The following is a 22,550-nucleotide window of genomic DNA, read 5'->3' on the forward strand; positions in this document are numbered from 1 at the left end:
GGAGATTTACTGCTGATCACAGAACCGTGCTTCACTGAAAGATACGCATGACAATCACAGCTTCTGTCGAATCGCGATCTCGATTCCATTTTAATTTATCGTGCAGCCTTACTTTCCAGCATTTAAGTAATAAAATATTTAAAATACATGCAGCAAAGCCCAGCAGTTACCTGTTAATGCCTTGTAATGTTTTGTAAAGAAGTCTCTTCTGCTCATCAAGGCTGCTTACTTTCCAGCATTTAAGTAATAAAATATTTAAAATACATGCAGCAAAGCCCAGCAGTTACCTGTTAATGCCTTGTAATGTTTTGTAAAGAAGTGTCTTCTGCTCATCAAGGCTGCATTTATTTGATCAAAAATACAGAAAAAACAGTAATCTTGCAAAATGTTATTACAATATAAAATAATGGTTTCTATTTTAATATCCTTTAAAATATAATTTATTTCTGTGATGCAAAGCTGAATTTCCATCATCATTACTCCAGTATAAAGTGTCTCATGATCTTCAGAAATCATTATTATTAGAATTATCAACAGTCGTGCTGCCAAATATTATTTTTTTTGGAAACTGCGATACTTTTTTCAGGATTCTTTGATGAATAAAAAGTTAAAAAGAACAGCATTTATTCAAAATATAAATCTTTTCTAACAATATACATATTTGCTATCACTTCTTATCAATTTAACACATCCTCGCTGAATAAAAGTTTTAATTTCTTTAAAAAAATAAAATAAAGAATAAAAATGTACTGACCCCAAACTTTTGAACGGTAGTGTATATTGTTAGAAAAGATTTATTTTTTAAACAAACGCTCTTCTTTTTAACTTTATATTCATCAAAGAATCCTGAAAGAAGTATCGCAGGTTCCAAAAAAATATTTGGCAGTACAACTGTTGATAATTCTAATAATAATTCAGCATATTTTTATGATTTCTGAAGATCATGCGTCACTGAAGACTGGAGTAATGATGCTGAAAATACAGCTGCGCATCACAGAAATAAATTACATTTTAAAGGATATTAAAATAAAAACCATTATTTTATATTGTAATAACATTTTGCAAGATTACTGTTTTTTCTGTATTTTTTATCAAATAAAAACATAAATAAAAATTTTAAAAACATTACAAGTCTTACTGATCCCAAACTTTTGAGCGGTAGTGTATATCATAAGCTATTATATATATACTCAGAAATCAATATAGCTCATTAAAGCTAAACATTTGTGTTTATTTGCGATGTATGGTGGGAAATGTGCTGATGGTTACCAGTGAAGCAGCTAATCAGGCTGTTTTATGCGGGGTAACATGTTACAATAATAATAATTATATACATGTTTAAGAAATTTTTCGGTTAAAAAATTCTTTAGGAAAATTTCATGATTTAAATTTTCGTGATATAATAAGTAATCAATAAGCAATTGGTTGCCAATATATTTATTTTAATACATTTATCTGAAATATTGTATTATATTTGTTTACACATATTTACTAGCTGAACATAACTAGAAAAATATATTAAAATATTTTAAATATATATATATATATTTTTTAACTTAATTTGTTGACATACAAACTAATTGAAAAGCTCTTTTGCATTTCATCATTGGACATTTTCAAATTATTTTTAATTAATTAAAGAAAGAGACAGATATATTATGTGCAAATTTGGTCAAACACTTTTGCACATTAAAATATATAAAATATATTGGCAACAAATTGCTTATTGATTACTGTTTATATCACGAAAATTCACAAAATCTTCATCTTCAAGTCATGAAATTTTCCTAAATAATTTTTTAACCAAAGAATGTCTTAAACATGTATATAATTATTATTATTGTAATATGTTACCCCTGAAACATAATGCATTACTTTTGCATTACCTTTCCTCATAGTTATTTGAATGTTTTTTAATGTTGTCTATATATATATATATATATATAAACATTTATTTCAAATATTTCTTCATAATTACCTGAACAATATTTAGAACAATTATTAATATTATTATTTTAATTATTACTTTTTAATTATATGTATTTAATATATATGTCTTTATATATTATATATAATAAATATTATTAAAAAAATATAAATAATAAATATAAATAATTAAATGTAATAAAAAGCACAAAGGAAAAAAATTAACAATACAATTTTTGTTTAAAAAAATACGTTTAGAAAATTTCATAATTTGAGATTTTTGTCAATTTCCATGATATTTCTGAAATTGTCAAATGAGTTTTTTCTGCTAGATCTGAATACAGTGAACAGTAAGCAGCACTGATGGTGAGCTGTGGCAGTGTTCTGGTGGAGAGCGAGCGGTGAGCGTCCGCTGGTGTCAGATGAGAGTCTGTGTGATGGATGAGGCTCTTTCAGGCTGCAGTGGATATTTACACACACCAGGGCACTGAAGACACTGAGTCAGGGGTCAGCAGACACACGCAGACGCTTACCGTGGATGTGAGTCTCTCCAGAGCCTTCATCTGCAGGATCTCGCTGCAGATATCACGCTTCCTGTCTGGGTCTTCCTCGGGTCTGCAAGAGAGAAAACACACACACACACACGATAAAACACCTCTGATGCAGGACTGTCCCGTGTGAGCCGACCTCTGACAGTGATATTCTGCAAGACAAGCAGCAGATGTCATGTTCAGAGTCGGCCCCGTCCCAAATGATGCACTTCATGTGAGGGTTCAGAGGCGCCCTTGATGCACAATTGGACCAAGTATGCACTAATGTGGATTACTGCTAACAGAATAAGCAGCATTAACTCATCAATTGTGGACTTGGAGGAAGACGGCAAGGAATTAAAGCACCTTTTGGGAGAAAAATGCAACTGCACTACCAATAAAATAAAATAAAATAATAAAATCAAATAAAACAAAATAAAATAAAATAAAATGCCAAGGCAACATTTATAATTTTCGTTTAGTTTAAGCTGAAGCACTAAAATTTCTATATTCCTTAATAAAGTAAATAACTCTAAAACTGAAATAAAAATAAATTAAGTAATATTTAAAAAAAAGTAATAAAATGACAAAAGCATAAAACAAAATCAACAAAAAATTAACTACAGTTCAAATGAAAACTGAAGGTCTAAAAATATAATATAATTAAAATATTAATGAATACTAATTAAAAATATTATTAAAACCATAATAGTTGATACTATAATATAATACAAAATAATATAAAACTTTTTTCCATTAGTTGCCAAAGCAACATTTCTCATTTTCAACTAAAGTTGAAGCACTAAAATTACTAACTGGAAATAATAATAATTAATAAAAACTAAACTGAAATAAATAAATAAATATTAAGATGTTCAAAAATATATGAAATTGAAAAAAAGCACATAAGATTATTAACAAAAAATAAAATGAAAACTGAAAGCATAAAAATGTAAAATATTAATAAATACCCCTTCAAATTGATAAAACTATAATAGTTAACGATAAAAAAAAACTATAATATAATATTAATAAAAACTATTTCAGCTAGTCTCCAAAGCAACATTTCTCATTTTCATTTATTCCGTTGTAGCATTAAAATTACTGTCTGGAAATAAAATAAATAAAAACTAAAACTGAAATAAAAATAAATTAAGCCTAAATATTAATGACAATATTAAATCTACAGCCCTCGGCTCTCTACTGCCTCCTGCTGTGCTGCATTACACCAGGCTCCAAAACACACATGAAGATCAAACTCGGCTTTTGACATGAAACACATGAAGCTGAATCCACATTTAACCTCTGATGGACAACATATAGGTACAGTTTTTATGTTTGTTTGTTTAATAATTAAAGAAAAGTTCTTCATTATATAATTTCTTCAGCTCAGTGTTTTGGGTTCATTAAAGCAGCAGAATTTAAAAAACATGCTATGCAGTTCTTTGTGCATTATTATATTATATTATATTATTTAAAATATTTTTCATAACTAGCTGCACAACTAGAAACATTTAACAAAAATAAACAAAATGCATATTTAATCTAAAAATAAAATTTCAATTTTTTCCATTTATTGTTTTATATTGTTATATTATTTAAAAAACTATAATATAATATTAATAAAAACTATTTCAGCTAGTCTCCAAAGCAACATTTCTCATTTTCATTTATTCCGTTGTAGCATTAAAATTACTGTCTGGAAATAAAATAAATAAAAACTAAAACTGAAATAAAAATAAATTAAGCCTAAATATTAATGACAATATTAAATCTACAGCCCTCGGCTCTCTACTGCCTCCTGCTGTGCTGCATTACACCAGGCTCCAAAACACACATGAAGATCAAACTCGGCTTTTGACATGAAACACATGAAGCTGAATCCACATTTAACCTCTGATGGACAAAATATAGGTACAGTTTTTATGTTTGTTTGTTTAATAATTAAAGAAAAGTTCTTCATTATATAATTTCTTCAGCTCAGTGTTTTGGGTTCATTAAAGCAGCAGAATTTAAAAAACATGCTATGCAGTTCTTTGTGCATTATTATATTATATTATTTAAAATATTTTTCATAACTAGCTGCACAACTAGAAACATTTAACAAAAATAAACAAAATGCATATTTAATCTAAAAATAAAATTTCAATTTTTTCCATTTATTGTTTTATATTGTTATATTATTTATAACATATTTTTTCATAACTAGCTGAACAACTAGAAAAATAAATGTGAAAATACAATTTAAAAAATAAATATTTAATATAAAACAAAATAAATAAAAATAACATTTACAATATCAGTTTTATGATGCATATTTTTCTCATTTTCAAATTGTACAAACAAATAAATAAACATATATATATATATTTTTTTTTTTCATCTGTGCTTGGGGTTCTTTACAGCACCAGAATATAAAAAAAATATATATATATTATAATTATAATATATTTACATACACAAAATAAAAAATATTTGTGTTCCTTTTTAAAAGCTTTTATTTCTCACCAAAAAAGGTTTTTGCATAGGCTTTATGATTCCTTGGGGATTGACCTTATCTTATTATTTTTAGGAGTTAAGAGCAGATTGTGCAGGTATAAACCACACCATGAGCAGAAAAAAAGCCTGAAAACGGCTATAATCCGGGACAAAGCGCTTGTGGAGCATAAACCTCCACACAGTATCACACACAGCTCAAACTGGGCCAGTGAGTTTGAGAAGTGGGCCAAAGTTTCCCTCCTTCTCCTGCGCCGTCAGTCCATTCATCACAGCGACTGACGTGCTTTCATCACACCATGCATCTCTCCTCCTCGCCTGTCTCTACCTCCACCAGACACGGCGGCTGAAGTGATTCGCAATGGCGGCGACTTCTAAACGAATCAGGCACGATTGCATGAGATTGCTATTCACACACTTGCACAAACACACAGGCTCGCAAATGCACACGGCAGGCAAATGTAGACATAAACGCACACACATACGCAAATGCACGCTCATTCAGCACACAGAAGCATTACTAGTTTCACAGAGCTGAAGAGAAAATTCAAATAGCATGCAAATGAGGCACGCAGCGCGAGGTGTGTGTGTGTGTGTGTGTGTAGGTGTGTGTGTGCGTGTGTGTGCGTGTCTGTGTGTGTGAGCGTGTGTGTGCGTGTGTGTGTAGGTGTGTGTGTGTGTGTGTGTGTAGGTGGCTGAAAGCGAGGCAGTATTCAAACAATCCTGGCTAAAAGCATCACTCCTGTAGCTCCAGGGGTTTCAATTCTGCCGAAGAGACGGTCACGACCGGCACAACAGAAACCACAGTCACATCCACACACAACACACACAGTCACATCCACACAACACACAACACACCACACACACAGTCACATCCACACACAACACACACAGACACATCCACACACAACACACACAGTCACATCCACACAACTCACAACACACCACACACACAGTCACATCCACACGACAAACAACAAAACAAAACCATACGCACAAGCAAACCTGCAGAAATGACAGAAACAAATAATAAAATAAAGACTTGATAAAACAAATACAATTCATTTTAATTAAATTTAGTTCTAAATACATTTTTGTATTACTTTTTTATATTTATTTACATTTTACTTAAAATCAAAATGTAATTTTAGTTTTAATTCTGCATAATGTATTTATTTATATTTATTCTTTATTCTTTCCGACTTTATTTTTTATTTATTTTTCCATTAATTTCGTTTTTTTTTTTGTATAATTATTTGTAGTATGGAATAAATACATGCAGGAATAAATTAATATGAAAATAAATGAATGCATAAATATAAAAATAATAAAAACATAAATATACAAATAAAAATACATAAATGTAATAATAGGAAAATAAATAATGGAATAAATGACTTGATAAAACAAATGCAATTCTTTTAATTAAATTTAGTCCTAAATTAGTTTTTGTATTACTTGTTTTCCTTTATTAATTATTTTCTGTATTTTTACAATTATTTTCTTATTTTTAACTTTATATTTATAATTTTTAACTACATTGGTTATACTTATAATTTTTTTTTTTTATTTGTAATATGGAAATAAATACATGTGGGAATAAATATATATTTATATATAAAGAAAACGATCATTTCTTTCGCCGTGAGGCTGCAGATTCAGGGTATTGCAGTGCGGTAATATCAGCAAACTCGCATGAGTTTTATGTTTGATCTCATTTGTTTGGCTTGTGCGCGAGGATCTCATTTCTGCTTTAATACACTCCCATCTGCATGCGGCGTGATGAGAAACGCAGAGGCGAAGGGACTCTGAACCCGATCGAACGGCCCGGCGTCAGCGAGGCCAAACCGTGTCACTTCCAATTCTGTCAGGGAGGGAAAAAAACTGCTGGCGTGGATGTTCACCTTCCTGAAATTGCCATCAGCTGTCTGCTCAGATCTAATCTGGCGGTTCACATCTCTCTGCGATATCATAAAAACAGCCCCGCTGAATCGAATCTTGCTCAAAAGCATTCTCATCATCTTCACCGAAGACACATTTAAGCCAATCAAATACTTTAATCTACACTTAACTTGGTTGAATCGACGCTCTGGATTGGTCTACCGCGTACAGCAGGTGTCAGAAACGAAACACCCATTGCCATGATGGAATGACAGCCTTGGAGACTTGACGATACATAGAAAAGATGGTATCGATTGTACCTTACCGATTCGAGCCGGAGTCTGATGATGAAACGGTAGAACTGGCTGATCGACAAGAGACTGATTCGCAAGCACGACTGGAGCAGGACGTTTCTCAGTGGTAAGTGTGTTGGAGACTTGTCGATACATAGAAAAGATGGTATTGATTGTACCTTACCGATTCGAGCCGGAGTTTGATGACGAAACGGTAGAACTGGCTGATCGACAAGAGACTGATTCGCAAGCACGACTGGAGCAGGACGTTTCTCAGTGGTAAGTGTGAAGTGTTAACAAGTTTGTGGCAATTATAAGATGTGATAAAACAAATTTACTCTCACAGCGTAGGATACAGCGTCTTCTCGACATGATGTTAACCACACGGAAATTTGACTGTGTTTGTGGGCGGGCAAGTTGGCGGCGTAGAACGTGGGCGGACATTATGCAAATGTGTTACTCCGTGACATAGAGCCGTAACAGAATAAGATTCGAATTCCTGGCGACTCGTTTAGGTGATTTTTTGATAGACAATAACTTTATTTATCGTGCACTGTCGGCTTCACAACTTTGCAGATAGTTTATGTTCACATACAGCTACATGACACACTGCATGAAAGGTAATATTCGAAAATATTTGTTTTATTTCTGCATAATAGGGGCACTTTAAAGGGGGTGATTCTTTTCTCTACCATGTATGTGTATATATATATAGCATGTAACATGCATATTGTTTATACTTACGGGCTGACGACCCTGAACTGGACGTAGGGGACGAGCTGCAGCAGAAGACGGACGCCGTTCTGCCATTCCTCCTCGTTGCGAAACTCACAGCCCTGAGCGTCGCACTCCTCGAACGAGAACTGATAATATGTGTTGGAGTCTTCAAACACCAGCCGCTGGTCGACTGAGGGGACGACAGAGAGGGATTTATAACACGGCACACATATGATGTGATATAGAGCTGTTCAAGTTTGCGGTCCTAGAGAATTGGCATTTTCCCACTGGAATGGTTCCCCCAAAACCCATTAGAAATTCCAGAGGGATCCCACAGCGAATCTGCCTCCCGGGTTGACCTACAAACATACATCATGACTGAACAGCTCCATTATATATACAGCTGATTCTTCACACTATACAGTATTCCATGCAGTGTGCTCCAGTTCTATCCTGCACTGTATTTCATATTCCATACAATATTCCATTCCTTTATTCAAGCCTGCATACAGAAAATTCTCAATTCTAAAAATGTAGCAGTACCTAGAACATGCAGTGTGTGTTTACCTAAAACTAAAACCATAAAATGTTTTAATTTGAAATAAAATAAACATTAAATGAAATAAAATACAAAAAAACTGTTAAGTTGAAGTACTAAAATAGCTCAAATAAAAAAACATTTTTTTTTTACTAAAATAAAATGAAAACAGAACATTTAAAATAACTATCAACATAAATTCTAACAGCATTTCAATGATGGTAAAATAAGACAGGTTATTAACCTGAGTGCAGTATTCCCAGCTCCAGCAGCACCTGCCAGACACGAGACGCCATTAACCTGCACTGAACTGACACACACTGCTCCAGGAGCCACTGGACGAGACGCCATTAACCTGCACTGAACCGACACACACTGCTCCAGGAGCCACTGGACCAGCTCCACACCGACATAACTCCTCCTGCATGGACACACACACACACACACACACACACACACGCACACACACACACACACACACACACACACGTTATTGTCGGCTTCTATATTACATGCACTATTATTTAAGAGGTTGGGGTCTGTAATTTTTTATTTTTTTTTTTCAAAAGAAATGAATGCTTTTATATAGCAAGGATGCGTTAAATTGATCAAACGTGACAGTAAAGACATTTATAATGTCACGAAAGACATAATTCTATAATTCTGTTTCAAATAAATGCTGCTCTTTTGAACTTTCTATTCATCTGTGAATCCTGAAAAATAAAATGCATCACAGTTTCCACAAAAATATTGGACAGCACAACTGTTTTCAACATTGATAATAATCAGAAATGTTTCTTGAGCAGCAAATCAGCATATTAGAATGATTTCTGAAGATCATGTGACACTGAAGACTGGAGTTATGATGCTGAAAATTCAGCTGCACATCACAGGAATACATTACATTTTAACAATATATTCATGTAGAAAATCGTTATTTTAAGTTGGAATAACATTTCACAATATTACTGTTTTTTATCAAATAAATGCAGCCTTAGTGAGCAGAAGACGCTTCTTTTAAAAAATATTTAAATATTTTTCGTTAATTATAAATGCATTTTTCCTAAATATTCTAAAACTACATTTGGATTAACTTGATTAAAGACCTTTTCAAGGGTAGAAACAGAATAACTCCAATAAAATATGTTTGTAACGTTACTTGACATGCATAAACGGTCTACAGTTCTGCTAAAGGCAGAAAAAAATATTTTCATTGTGATTTAAGAAATTGAATAATTTATTGACTATTTGTGTTTTTATAATATTGCTGTTGCTGCTGTTTTATATTTAAATATTTTTCGTTAATTATAAATGCATTTTTCCTAAATATTCTAAAACTACATTTGGATTAACTTGATTAAAGACCTTTTCAAGGGTAGAAACAGAATAACTCCAATAAAATATGTTTGTAACGTTACTTGACACGCATAAACGGTCTACAGTTCTGCTAAAGGCAGAAAAAAAATATTTTCATTGTGATTTAAGAAATTGAATAATTTATTGACTATTTGTGTTTTTATAATATTGCTGTTGCTGCTGTTTTTCATTCTGCTTCATACATCCATTAAAATCAATATTAAACACTGTTTGCAATCCATTTTGCTTCAGTAATGTGATGTACAGTATTTCCAAATGAAAGGCAGGAATTGATTAGATCGTGAAAAGTGATCTCTATATTTCAATAAAAACAATATACTAAATGCAATTTATTTAGAACAACATGCACTAATGAATAATTCACAATAAGACCAGGAATGTGATTAAAAAGATGTAAAAGTGTTAAACTCACTGTGACACTCTCATTGCATTTGCTTTAATATGATACGCGGTGTAACATTATCGTGCTGTCACTGATTTGCATTTTCATCTAGTGCATGTGTGCATTCGTTAAAACATGCATAGCTGATTCTGTGTTTTGCTGTCACACGTTCACACTCCACCATCTGACGGGACGTTTTTATCCAATCAGAGTGAAGTTTGGACAGCGGCCATCAGTCACAGCGATAACAGACAGCTGATGAGTCAGCCAACCGACCACACACACACACACACACACACATACAATGACACTAAAACACGCTTTAACCTCTCTTACATTGATCCTGTGATTGTAAGAGTTATATCACACAACCACAGTACAACATGTACAACAAAAATCATCACTACCAGTTCAGCTGTGACAGTTCCTGTACTTCAGCTAGAAACGCCAAGGTCATGGATTCAATTGCCAGAGAACACACACATTTCTGAAAGAAGACTCTTCTGCTCACCAAGGCTGCATTTATTTGATTAAAAATATAGTAAAAACAGTAAAATTATGAAATATTATTACTATTTCAAATAACTGTTTTCTATGTGAATATGTGTTAAACTGTAATTTATTTCTGTGATGCGCAGCTGAATATTCTGCATCGTTTCTCCAGTCTTCAGTGTCACATGATCTTCAGAAATCATTCTAATATGCTGATTTGCTGCTAAAGAAACATTTCTGATTATTATCAGTGTTGAAAACAGTCGTGCTGCACAATATTTTTGTGGAAACTGTGATTTATTTTATTTTTCAGGATTCACAGATGAATAGAAAGCTCAAAGGAACAGCATTTATTTGAAATAAAATCTTTTGTGGCATTATAAATGTCTTTACCGCCACTTTTGATCAATTGAATGCGTACTTGTTGACTAAAAGTATCAATTTCTTAAAAGAAAGCTGTAGCTTGAATAAGCTTTGAATGAAGTGGCTAGCAAATGCACAAATGTAAATCCCTCACCTGATAATCCTGGCGAGGTGGATCTTGTCTTTTGCTGGATACGGTCCATGAGACAGAAAGGCATTTCTCAATGCACGTCCAGCGCAGGGAAAACTCTGAGAACATGTCTGTCAGACAGAAAGATCATCTCAGGATGGATTTAAAAGTTGACGCCGTGTAATATGAATGCTTGACACTATAAAATAATCATAAATATAAAGAGATGCACAAATAAAATCTCTTTAACACCTCAACTATTTCCCCTAGAGAGCAAAGAAAGAGGCAAATTAATGCTTTCCTGACTTTTCAGATGTTTTTGACTCAAATAAACTTACATTTATCTCCTCTAGAGATGCAGAAGAGATCGAAATGATGTCTCAGCTAAAAAATGTCTCAATTTTATATCTCTATACTTGTACTGCACATTCTTTTGTGTCTTTTTTGTGTCCCTTCTTTGTCTTTTTATATGTCCTAAGAAATGTAAGGAGAAATATTTTGAAACAACCTAAATGGTTGTTTCATGGTTAGGGCATTGCTAGGAGGTTGCTAAGGTGTTGCTAGATAGTTGCTAGGGCATAACTAGTTTGTTGTTAGGGCGCTGTTAGAGTGTTCTATACTAGGTTGTTGTTAGGGCAGTGCTAGGTTGTTCCTAAGGCATTGCTAGAGTGTTCTAGAGAGAGTGGTTGTTAGGGCATTGCTAGGTTGTTGCTAAGGCATTGCTAAAGTGTTCTAAAATAGGTGGTTGTTAGGGTATCACTAGGTAGTTGCTAAGGAGCTCTAAGAGGTTATTAGGGCATTGCTAGGTGGTTGCTAAGGTGTTGCTAGAGCATTGCTAGTTTGTTGCTAGGGAGCTAGTGTTCTATACTAGGTGATTGTTAAGGTGTTCTAAGTGGTTGTTAGGTCATTGCTAGGTGGCTGTTAAGGTGTTCTAAGTGGTTGATAGGTCATTGCTAGGTTGTTGCTAAGGTGTTGCTAGAGTGTTCTACAGAGGGTGGTTGTTAGGGCATTGCTAAATGGTTACTAAGGAGTTCTAGGGGGTTGTTAGGGCATTGTTAGGTTGTTACTAAGGCATTGCTAGAGTGTTCTACAGTAGGTGGTTTTTAAGGCATTGCTAGGTGGTTGTTAATGTGTTCTAGGTATTTGCTAGGGCATTGCTAGGTCGTTGCTAAGTTAGGGCATTACTACAGTAAGCAGTTGCTAACGTGTTCTATTATGTTGTTAGGGCATTGTTAGGTTGTTACTAAGGCATTGCTAGAGTGTTCTACAGTAGGTGGTTGTTAAGGCATTGCTAGGTGGTTGTTAATGTGTTCTAGGTATTTGCTAGGGCATTGCTAGGTTGTTGCTAAGTTAGGGCATTACTACAGTAAGCAGTTGCTAACGTGTTCTATTATGTTGTTAGGGCATTGCTAGGTTGTTGCTAAGGTGATTCTAGAATGTTCTACAGTAGGTGGATGTTAGGGCATTGCTAGGTGGTTGCTAAGTTAGGGCATTACTACAGTAAGCAGTTGCTAACGTGTTCTATTATGTTGTTAGGGCATTGCTAGGTTGTTGCTAAGGTGATTCTAGAATGTTCTACAGTAGGTGGATGTTAGGGCATTGCTAGGTGGTTGCTAAGGTAGGGCATTACTACAGTAAGCAGTTGCTAACGTGTTCTATTATGTTGTTAGGGCATTGCTAGGTTGTTGCTAAGGTGATTCTAGAATGTTCTACAGTAGGTGGATGTTAGGGCATTGCTAGGTTGTTGCTAAGGTGATTCTAGAATGTTCTACAGTAGGTGGATGTTAGGGCATTGCTAGGTTGTTGCTAAGTTAGGGCATTACTACAGTAAGCAGTTGCTAACGTGTTCTATTATGTTGTTAGGGCATTGCTAGGTTGTTGCTAAGGTGATTCTAGAATGTTCTACAGTAGGTGGATGTTAGGGCATTGCTAGGTTGTTGCTAAGGTGATTCTAGAATGTTCTACAGTAGGTGGATGTTAGGGCATTGCTAGGTTGTTGCTAAGTTAGGGCATTACTACAGTAAGCAGTTGCTAACGTGTTCTATTATGTTGTTAGGGCATTGCTAGGTTGTTGCTAAGGTGATTCTAGAATGTTCTACAGTAGGTGGATGTTAGGGCATTGCTAGGTTGTTGCTAAGTTAGGGCATTACTACAGTAAGCAGTTGCTAACGTGTTCTATTATGTTGTTAGGGCATTGCTAGGTTGTTGCTAAGGTGATTCTAGAATGTTCTACAGTAGGTGGATGTTAGGGCATTGCTAGGTGGTTGCTAAGGTAAACTAAGTCATTGTTAGTTGGTTGCTAAAGTGTTCTAGATGATTGCTGGGCATTGCAAGGTAGTTGCTAGGGCATTGTTAGGTTGTTGCTAAGGCATTAATATAGAGTATTCTTGGAGGTTGTTAGGGCATTACTAGGTTGTTGCTAAGGTGAACTAGGAGGTTGTTAGGTGGTCGCTGACTTGTCCAAATTAAAAGATCCCAACACCAAATTTCCACATCTAATATGAGTATCCTGAGTAAAGAAATCTTAAAAGCATTAAAATCAGAACTGAATTGGATGAAAAAACATTTAGATTATTAGTATTAATAATATTATCTAATTTAGCTGTTTACTGAACATTTATTGAACTTTATTAAAGCAATAAGCTGTGCATTGCCTTCATTTTACCTCAGTAACTCAATATATAGGGATCTGGCTTTGCTATAACCCCGCCCACAGTGGAATCTCATTGGTCAAACCTCTACATTAAACATCAAATGTTCTGATTGGATTTTTGCTTTCAGATTAAATCGTGGCTGCATAGATCACAGCGTAATGCTCATTCTCTCGTGGCTTATTGCTGTAATAAATTCTGGGGTCATTGAAAGAGTAAGATAAAGATCATAATCTCTAGTCAGCGATAATCATCATTTTGTTCATTGTTATGTGATGATCTATGAAACAGAAAGCAGAAGAGCCTTTAGAGGGGTTTCTGGGGATCCTGACATTGTGTTTGATCCTATATCTAATGTTTGTACTTTTGCACACACGGGTGATTAGCCGTTAGCGCGAGCGTTTAGCAGAGCTCATGCACGGATTAAAGGAGCTTCAGAGATTCTAATGAGACGAGATGAATCACAGGAGAAGATATTCGTTAGATCCACAGATTAACACCACTGAACTCACATGTGTGCGAGAGAGAGGCAGTTTCAAAGGGATGTATTGATCAGATGTTCCTCATGGACAGGGTGCAAACTACGGGGGAGCTAGGGGGAGCTCGGCTCCCCTTAATAAGACACGGGCTACCCTGAAAACGTGATTTGTGAAATTTTGGGGGTCTCAAAAAATATTGACAATGTGTTATTTTGACGTGCAATTTCAGTTTTGTTTAATGTGATCATCATGGATTATTATGTGTAAATTTTGTTCATTGTTATGTGATGATCTATGAAACAGAAAGCAGAAGAGCCTTTAGAGGGGTTTCTGGGGATCCTGACATTGTGTTTGATCCTATATCTAATGTTTGTACTTTTGCACACACGGGTGATTAGCCGTTAGTGCGAGCGTTTAGCAGAGCTCATGCACGGATTAAAGGAGCTTCAGAGATTCTAATGAGACGAGATGGATCACAGGAGAAGATATTCGTTAGATCCACAGATTAACACCACTGAACTCACATGTGTGCGAGAGAGAGGCAGTTTCAAAGGGATGTATTGATCAGATGTTCCTCATGGACAGGGTGCAAACTACGGGGGAGCTAGGGGGAGCTCGGCTCCCCTTACACGCGCAAGGCTCCCCCAAAGTGCACGGTATAGTTCGAACACTGCTCATGGAGTATGTCATTAACTGCACTGATGTTTTTGTTAACTAAAACTAAAAATATAATAGATCATTTTCGTTAATTGAAATTTATACTCAAATGAAATATAAATATAAATATTAGATGAAAAACTTAAAACTGAAAATCAGAAATGTTGCCATGGCAACTAACTAAAATAAAGTAAATTGACGTACTAAAATTAATAAAACTAAAACTGACATAAAAAATAAATATAAAGAATAAATCTAAATAAAAAATAAAATAAATAAAAATAATAGAAAATAGAAAAACTAATAAAAATGGCACAAGCACATAACAAAAACTTCTAAAACAAACTGAAACTAAAATGAAGATTGAAAATATAAAAATAGCTAGCTAGTAAGCTACCTAGATCTAAATTTTCTCAAATTAAATGCTAATTAGAGTTTTTTTAAATTACTAAAACAACCTGAAATTAAAATGAAAATTGAAAATATTTAAAAAAAAAATTTAAAAAGCTAATACAATATATGAATAAATACTATAAAAAAATACTAAAGTACCACAGAAGACAGACAGACAGACAGACAGACAGACAGATAGATAGATAAGATAGATAAGATCCTAAGATAGATAAGGCCCTTTCAAATGACTCAAAACTCAACAAGCACATAACAAAAACTTCTAAAACAAACTGAAACTAAAATGAAGATTGAAAATATAAAAATAGCTAGCTAGTAAGCTACCTAGATCAAAATTTTCTCAAATTAAATGCTAATTAGAGTTTTTTTAAATTACTAAAACAACCTGAAATTAAAATGAAAATTGAAAATATTAAAAAAAAAAATTTAAAAAGCTAATACAATATATGAATAAATACTATAAAAAAATACTAAAGTACCACAGAAGACAGACAGACAGACAGAAGACAGACAGACAGACAGACAGACAGACAGATAGATAGATAAGATAGATAAGATCCTAAGATAGATAAGGCCCTTTCAAATGACTCAAAACTCATACAAGACAGTTGTTTACATACTAGGTCTTGAATTAACTGAGTTTTGGTATCTTGGCAGGCTGAGTACAGTTTGAAATTTGTCTCCTAAAATTAGAGCAAACTACATTTTCTGAAGAAAATGAGATGTGAAAAACACAAGCAAGGCCCTTTCAAATGACTCAAAACTCATACAAGACAGTTGTTTACATACTAGGTCTTGAATTAACTGAGTTTTGGTATCTTGGCAGGCTGAGTACAGTTTGAAACACATCATCTGAAACTCTAGAGGAGAAGTGGGAAATTTAAGCAAAAAGTCTCCACTTGTTGTCTAAGGAGGAACACTTGAGATCAGTTATTTGTCTTTCATATAGGATGAAGTCAATAATATTCAGGGTGGGCCAAACTGTAGCAGCTCCTCACGTATCAGCGTTAGGTTGCACTTTCTTACCTTGGGTTTGGGTGTGACGCCCGCGCTGGGTCCTGGGATGGTGTCAGGTGACTGCTGCACAATCACAAAGACAGAAAAAACACACACATGTCACATTATAAAAACACGTTCACAAGTTCATATACAGCTGAAAGTGTCTGAAATCTTCGGCAGGGACCCTTAAGGGCCTTTCAAACATCAGGACATCATGCGCCGATGTGACCTTCACATGAAAAGCGCTGCAGGAATGCAATTTTACGAGCTAATCCCATCCTGACAGTGACATTCTGCCATGTTTCTGGATGTCATGATGTGTCTTTGACATTGTGTCACACTACTGGACGCATCTGGATAAGCAAAACTTCCTTCATGTTTGGTTTTGACATTTCTCTCTGATACAGCATGCAAATCATGTGGCAAACACTGGCTGTGCTTTGAAAGGTGAATGGGTTCAAACTTGTATTGAGTATTTTGATATATACTATGGTACTAAATGACTTCCAAAGCCATATACCACGACGTTTATGCCAAGGTACTTGAAAGAATACAACAGCACAACAGTTCATTTGCACACACAAAAAAAATGCTATTGACATAATACACCAAAAAAAGAAAAGTCTCTAAACCATTTTCGTTAACTGAAATAAAGCTGAATATATATATATATATATAAATATATAAATATTAAATGAAAAACTTAATAAAATAAATGTTGCATTGGCATTTAACTGAAATAAAAGAAGTTGTAGCACTTAAATTACTAAACCTTAACTGAAATAAAAAATAAATTAAAGCTAAATAGAAATATATAAAAAACACAAAAACACATAACAAATTACGTTAAAACTCAAATTAATAATATAAAAATAAGCATTAGAAATATAAATAAGAAAAATCTAATTAAAATGACAAAAACACATAACAAATTACGTTAAAACTCAAATTAATAATATAAAAATAAGCATTAGAAATATAAATAAGAAAAATCTAATTAAAATGACAAAAGCACATAACACAATTGCTAAAACTAAAATTAAAAATCAAAAGATAAACATTGGAAATATAAAAAACTAATTAAAATGACAAAAACACATAACACAATTGCTAAAACTAAAATAAAATTAAAACTACAAAAATAGAAGTAAATAACACTTACTAAAACTAAAATGTAAAAATAAAAATAAACAATAGAATTCTTTTAAACTAATAGAATGACAAAAGCAAATAACACAATTACTAAAATTAAAATAAAATTAAAAATACAAAAAATAAACAACAGAAATGTTTTAAAAAAAACAAGAATGAATGAAAATGACAAAAGCACAACACAATTACTAAAACTAAAATTCAAAATATTTTAAAAATACTAAAACAGAACTTAAATAATACTAAAATAACACTAACCCAGGGTTAATATCATGGTACGTTGTTGTTCATGGATGTTTAACCTCACAGCTTTCAGGGCAGAGTGAGACACTTCACTTCTACTTAATTCTCTCTCAACATGGCATAAGTTCATGTTAAACATGCGCAGTCGTGCGATCATGTCAGACCCTCGATCGGGCTCTAAACTCTCTAAAGTGACGGTCTGTATGAATAAAGGCTGGTTAGGTTTTATTTGGACAAACTCTCAGGGTGGTGCCTTCATTTCCTGAGCTGGATCAGTGGACAGAACTGGAACAAAGATGCTGATTCTCATTATAACCATCAGAACTTTGATCAGATGGAGTTTTATCTGTCTAGAGTGACCCACATTCGTTCCTCTATGTGTCTTATTCTCTTCGAATCCAATCCTTTTTCTCCACTGTCCTATTATACAACAGCATAACAGAATACATAAAGATATTTCAGATTGCATGGTCATTAGTCTCCGTTATTTGCATGTAGTGCTGCACTGTTTGCTGATTGGTTCAATCTCAGATCTGTTCAGCAAAATGATAAACATTCAAATATATATATACATAAAAAAAAACATTCTAATGTTTTACAATCCACCAGTCAAAAATCACAATTCTAAGTGCTTAATAAAGTAACAGCACAATAAGACACATGATTTGAGGAATCAATCACGTCTGGAGCACAAACACTGAAGGACGAAGCACACATTTAAAGAGATAGTTCACCCAAAAATTAAAATGTGCTGTTCATTTACTCACCCTCAGGCCATCCAAGATGTAGGTGACTTTTTTCTTCAGTAGAACAGTAAAGAAGATTTCAACTGAAACCATGATCCTTGGTGATTCATATGCAAGTCAGTGGCTACCAGCACTTTGAGAGTCAAAAACAAACATACAGGCAACACAAAATTAATACTCATGGCTCCTGATGATATTTTGTGGTCTTATGAAGCGAAACGATCAGTCTGTGCAAGAAACTGATCATCATTTACAACATTATTACCTGTAATTCAGATCCTCAGGCAAATGGTCCAGAGTGATGTCTGGTTCACGAATGAATCATTCTTTTGAACTGATTCTTTTTTGTGAACTAGATGAACCAGTTCACCAAATCGGACTGAAGCGTCTGAAACAGTTCGAGCAGCACAGATCTACAAGTTATACTCAATCAAAACTCACTTTCAGACGCCTGACAGTCACTCCGAATCACAATGAGCCAAATTACTGGCGTATCTGATCCTGTGATGAATGAACTGATTCAGTGCTCCAGTTCCTCCAACAGTCAGCGAACTGAGGAAACAGTTCGACTCGAACCGAAGAGCCGCTGATGTGCGCATGCGTGAACCGAGCACTTGAATGAAGAGGCCAAATGAAAAAATGCATCGTAAAAAAAATGTTTTTAGGGTTTCTCATTGTTTATGTAAACATACATTTATACTTTAGACACATCATTATTGGGTGCTTTAAAAATATAATTGCGTATATGCTACATCATTGCATGATTACGTAAACAAACTAGTGAATTGAACCAGTTGCATTGAAATGATCTGTCCGAAAGAACCAGTTCGTGGAAAAGAATCAGATTTCCCCGTTTGCCTGAGGCTCTGGATTACAGGTAATAATGTTGTAAATAATGTTCAGTTTCTTGCACAGACTGATCATTTTGCTTCATAAGACCTCAATATATCGTCAGGAACCACGGGTATTCATTGTATGTTCCTTGATAAGCTTTTTTGACTCTCAAAGTGCCGGTAGCCATTGACTTGTATTTTATGAATCACGGATTTTCAAGGATCATGGTTTTAGTTAAAAACCTTTACTGTTTTCTAAAGAAGAAAAAAGTTACCTACATCTTGGATGGCCTGAGGGTGAGTAAATGAACAGCAAATTTTCATTTTTGGGTGAACTATTAATATATTCTACACTTGGCGTTTGAGGTTTGGTAAAATCAGCAGTTTCTATATCTGAGCAACCACAAATTTATATTTTGGGTTTCACAAACACTCAAGTCAGGAAGATAAGAATGGCTTACAACCAACATTACCATTCTGTTATCATGTTTTTCATCGAAGAACTCAAAACAATAGCAATGGACTCATCAGTCCATTCGGCTTGAATACTGTTTGAAATTCCTGAGAGCGCCTGTGATGATAGTATCTGTGCTTTCCGTGGGCCGGCGTGAAGCAGGCTGACCTGCAGGTATCCGCAGACAGGCCGCTATCAGCGAGTGCTTGTCTCTCTGTAGACAAATCTCTCCAGGGGCCACGCGCACGCTTGTTGGCTTTGTTTTGACTGGGCTCTGAAGACGGCGTGCATATCAGATTTACTGTATTGATTTGCTGTGGGCTGCTGCTGGAGATCTGGGAGCTGAACTCTGTTTGGGTCGGATGGGAAATGGAGCAGACAGGCCACAGATAAGCAAACGTATGAGGTGGAAAAGGCTTTTTTAGATAAAAATACATTATTGTCCTTCATGTATTAAAGCACAGAGTATAACTCGTCCCGCGCTATTTGTGCTAAAGACATGAACGTTTTTTTTTTTTTTAAATGTGAAGAGGCGTGATGTTACTTTACTAAGGACTTGAGATTTCCATGTACTGACAGAGCAACTACAAAGAACACCCAAGAAAACACATAGCAACGTCTGAGTAACCACCCTAGCAACCATTTATAACAACCTGGACATATTAGCAACCACCAAGGACACCCTAGCAACCACTTAGAACACCCTAGTAACTACCCAGAATATCCTAACAATCATGTAGCAGCGCCCTAGTAACCACTTAGAATGCCAAAGACACCCTAGCAACCACTTAGACCGCCAGAACACACTTGCAACCACCCATAACACCCCAGTAATCATGTAACAGTGTCCTACCAACTACTTAGAACACCCAGGACATTCTAGCAACCAACCACCCATGCAACTATCCAAAACACCCTAACAACCACCCAGAACACCCCAGCAACCACTTAGCAACCATAACATGTCACTTTGAATACCATTGTGTATGAAACGTGCTATATAAATAAACCTGTCCTGTTGCCAGCGTCCCCCCCCCCCCCCCCAAAAAAAACACCCATGCAAGCAACAACCTAGCAACACAAAAGCAACCAGCCAGAACACCCCACCAATCACCTATAACACAGGTCTACATAAAGCACACTGAATTACCACTGTGCATGAAGTGCTATATAAGTAAACTTGTTTGCCAGAATATCTCCCCCTCCAAAAAACACCCAACCAACCACCTAGAAAATGCCAGCAAACACCTAGAAACCACCTCTAACATATCTACGTAAAGCACATTGAATCAATTGTGCATGAAATGTTCTATATGAGCAAACTTGCCTTGCCCTCCAGAAAACACCCATTGCCCCGCCCCCAAAAACACCCATTCAATCACCTAGCAACCACCAAAAAACACCCCAGTAACCAGCTAGAAACATCTAGTAACTTCCTAGAACACTCAAAAAAAAGGGAAACTCTCTAGCAACCCCATGCTAGGATTAGATGGGTGAACTATGCCTGCGCGATCGCTGTGTACATTTTCGACAGGAAATGTAAAATTGCAGTTTAGTTCTGCCTGGCAGTTGCTAAAAAAATGAGTCTGTGTGTCATTATGTGTCAGAAATGGATTACTCTCAGATTAGAGCGCTCACACACACTCACACACACACCTCTCTTGCATGGCTTGCGGATAAATCTGTCACTCTGGATGAGTGCACTGCAAGATGGAGACATCAAACAAGCCTTGTCTTTCTCGTTAAGATTTCATTACATCCACAGGCGCTCACACTCAAACACACACACACACACACACACACACACACACCCACTTAGCAGCATGAGGACTGTGTCATTAAGTGCAGCTTCTCCATCAGAGAATTGCAGAGATTTCCATATGAGACGTCACATCAGCACGCGGACGGTTTTGAAACGCTCTTCCTCTGTTCAGACGAGCGTCTGTCGCCCCATCTGAGAATATTCCCAGCGCTCTCAGAGGAAAACTGGATTGCTTATAGGTAGCTCTTTCACAACGCACAAGACTTCTCATTTAGGAATCAACGTTGTTTCTCCTAAGACATGAAACCATAGCTGACATACTGTAAGAGTATAGAGCTGTAAAATGAATGTAAAAAATGAATAGCTCATTTTATCTTGGAAGAATTTGATTGGAAATCTTCATATTGACATCTTTTGAGGTCTTTTTTGTCCGGAGAAACATCTGAGAGGTTCTTCATTTAATGTTGTTGCTCTCTAGGAGAAACAACTCAGCTCTAGCATGATTTTTCTAGCATCATTAGCATGATAATTTGTCCTAAGCAGCACAAAAGTTTCCTTTGAGCTCACGGTTCTCACTGCATGGACAGAGAACATTGGACATGCTCTTAAAAATAACGGTTCTTCAATGGTTCTTTGCAGGAATTTTGTACCACCAGAGAACCATGTTATTATCTAGAAAAAAAAGCATCATATGATAACAAAATATTCTCATAAATCATCAAAGGAACCTAAAAAGATTCTAAAAGACTGTAAACACCAGCCTGGTCTCATGTTTATACGTAGGTATAAATACGTAACATTTACAAGCACAAAACGTACATTTTTGTACGTTTTTAGTCATGCTAAAACGTACAATTTAGACGTATTTCAACGTTTAAAACGTACAAATCGCTACGTATTTTTAGCTAAAAAACGTAAAAATATTTACGTATCTTTTATATCATTTAGATATTCATATCAATGCATTTTTATCATTTTATTAATAAGCGATTTCGATTTTTAGACCCCTTAACCTGCCCCCAAACCTAAACCTACCCA

General features: G+C 34.9%; 1 protein-coding gene across 1 annotated transcript in view; it reads right to left on the minus strand.

The window, feature by feature from the left end:
• Positions 1–22,550, minus strand: part of LOC107570922 (rap guanine nucleotide exchange factor 5) — a 47,134-nt gene that overhangs the window by 21,501 nt on the left and 3,083 nt on the right. Inside the window, exons 2-7 of the mRNA XM_016257205.1 lie at positions 16,350–16,403; positions 11,150–11,256; positions 8,737–8,802; positions 8,626–8,681; positions 7,871–8,033; positions 2,460–2,541 (exon numbers count right to left, since the gene is read on the minus strand). Of these exons, the coding sequence (XP_016112691.1) occupies positions 2,460–2,541; positions 7,871–8,033; positions 8,626–8,681; positions 8,737–8,802; positions 11,150–11,256; positions 16,350–16,403 (528 nt within the window). The remainder of the gene's footprint in view (positions 1–2,459; positions 2,542–7,870; positions 8,034–8,625; positions 8,682–8,736; positions 8,803–11,149; positions 11,257–16,349; positions 16,404–22,550) is intronic.

This window comes from Sinocyclocheilus grahami, unplaced genomic scaffold (genome assembly GCF_001515645.1).
Source record: "Sinocyclocheilus grahami isolate Dianchi unplaced genomic scaffold, SAMN03320097.WGS_v1.1 scaffold1521.1, whole genome shotgun sequence".
Classification (NCBI taxonomy): domain Eukaryota; kingdom Metazoa; phylum Chordata; class Actinopteri; order Cypriniformes; family Cyprinidae; genus Sinocyclocheilus; species Sinocyclocheilus grahami.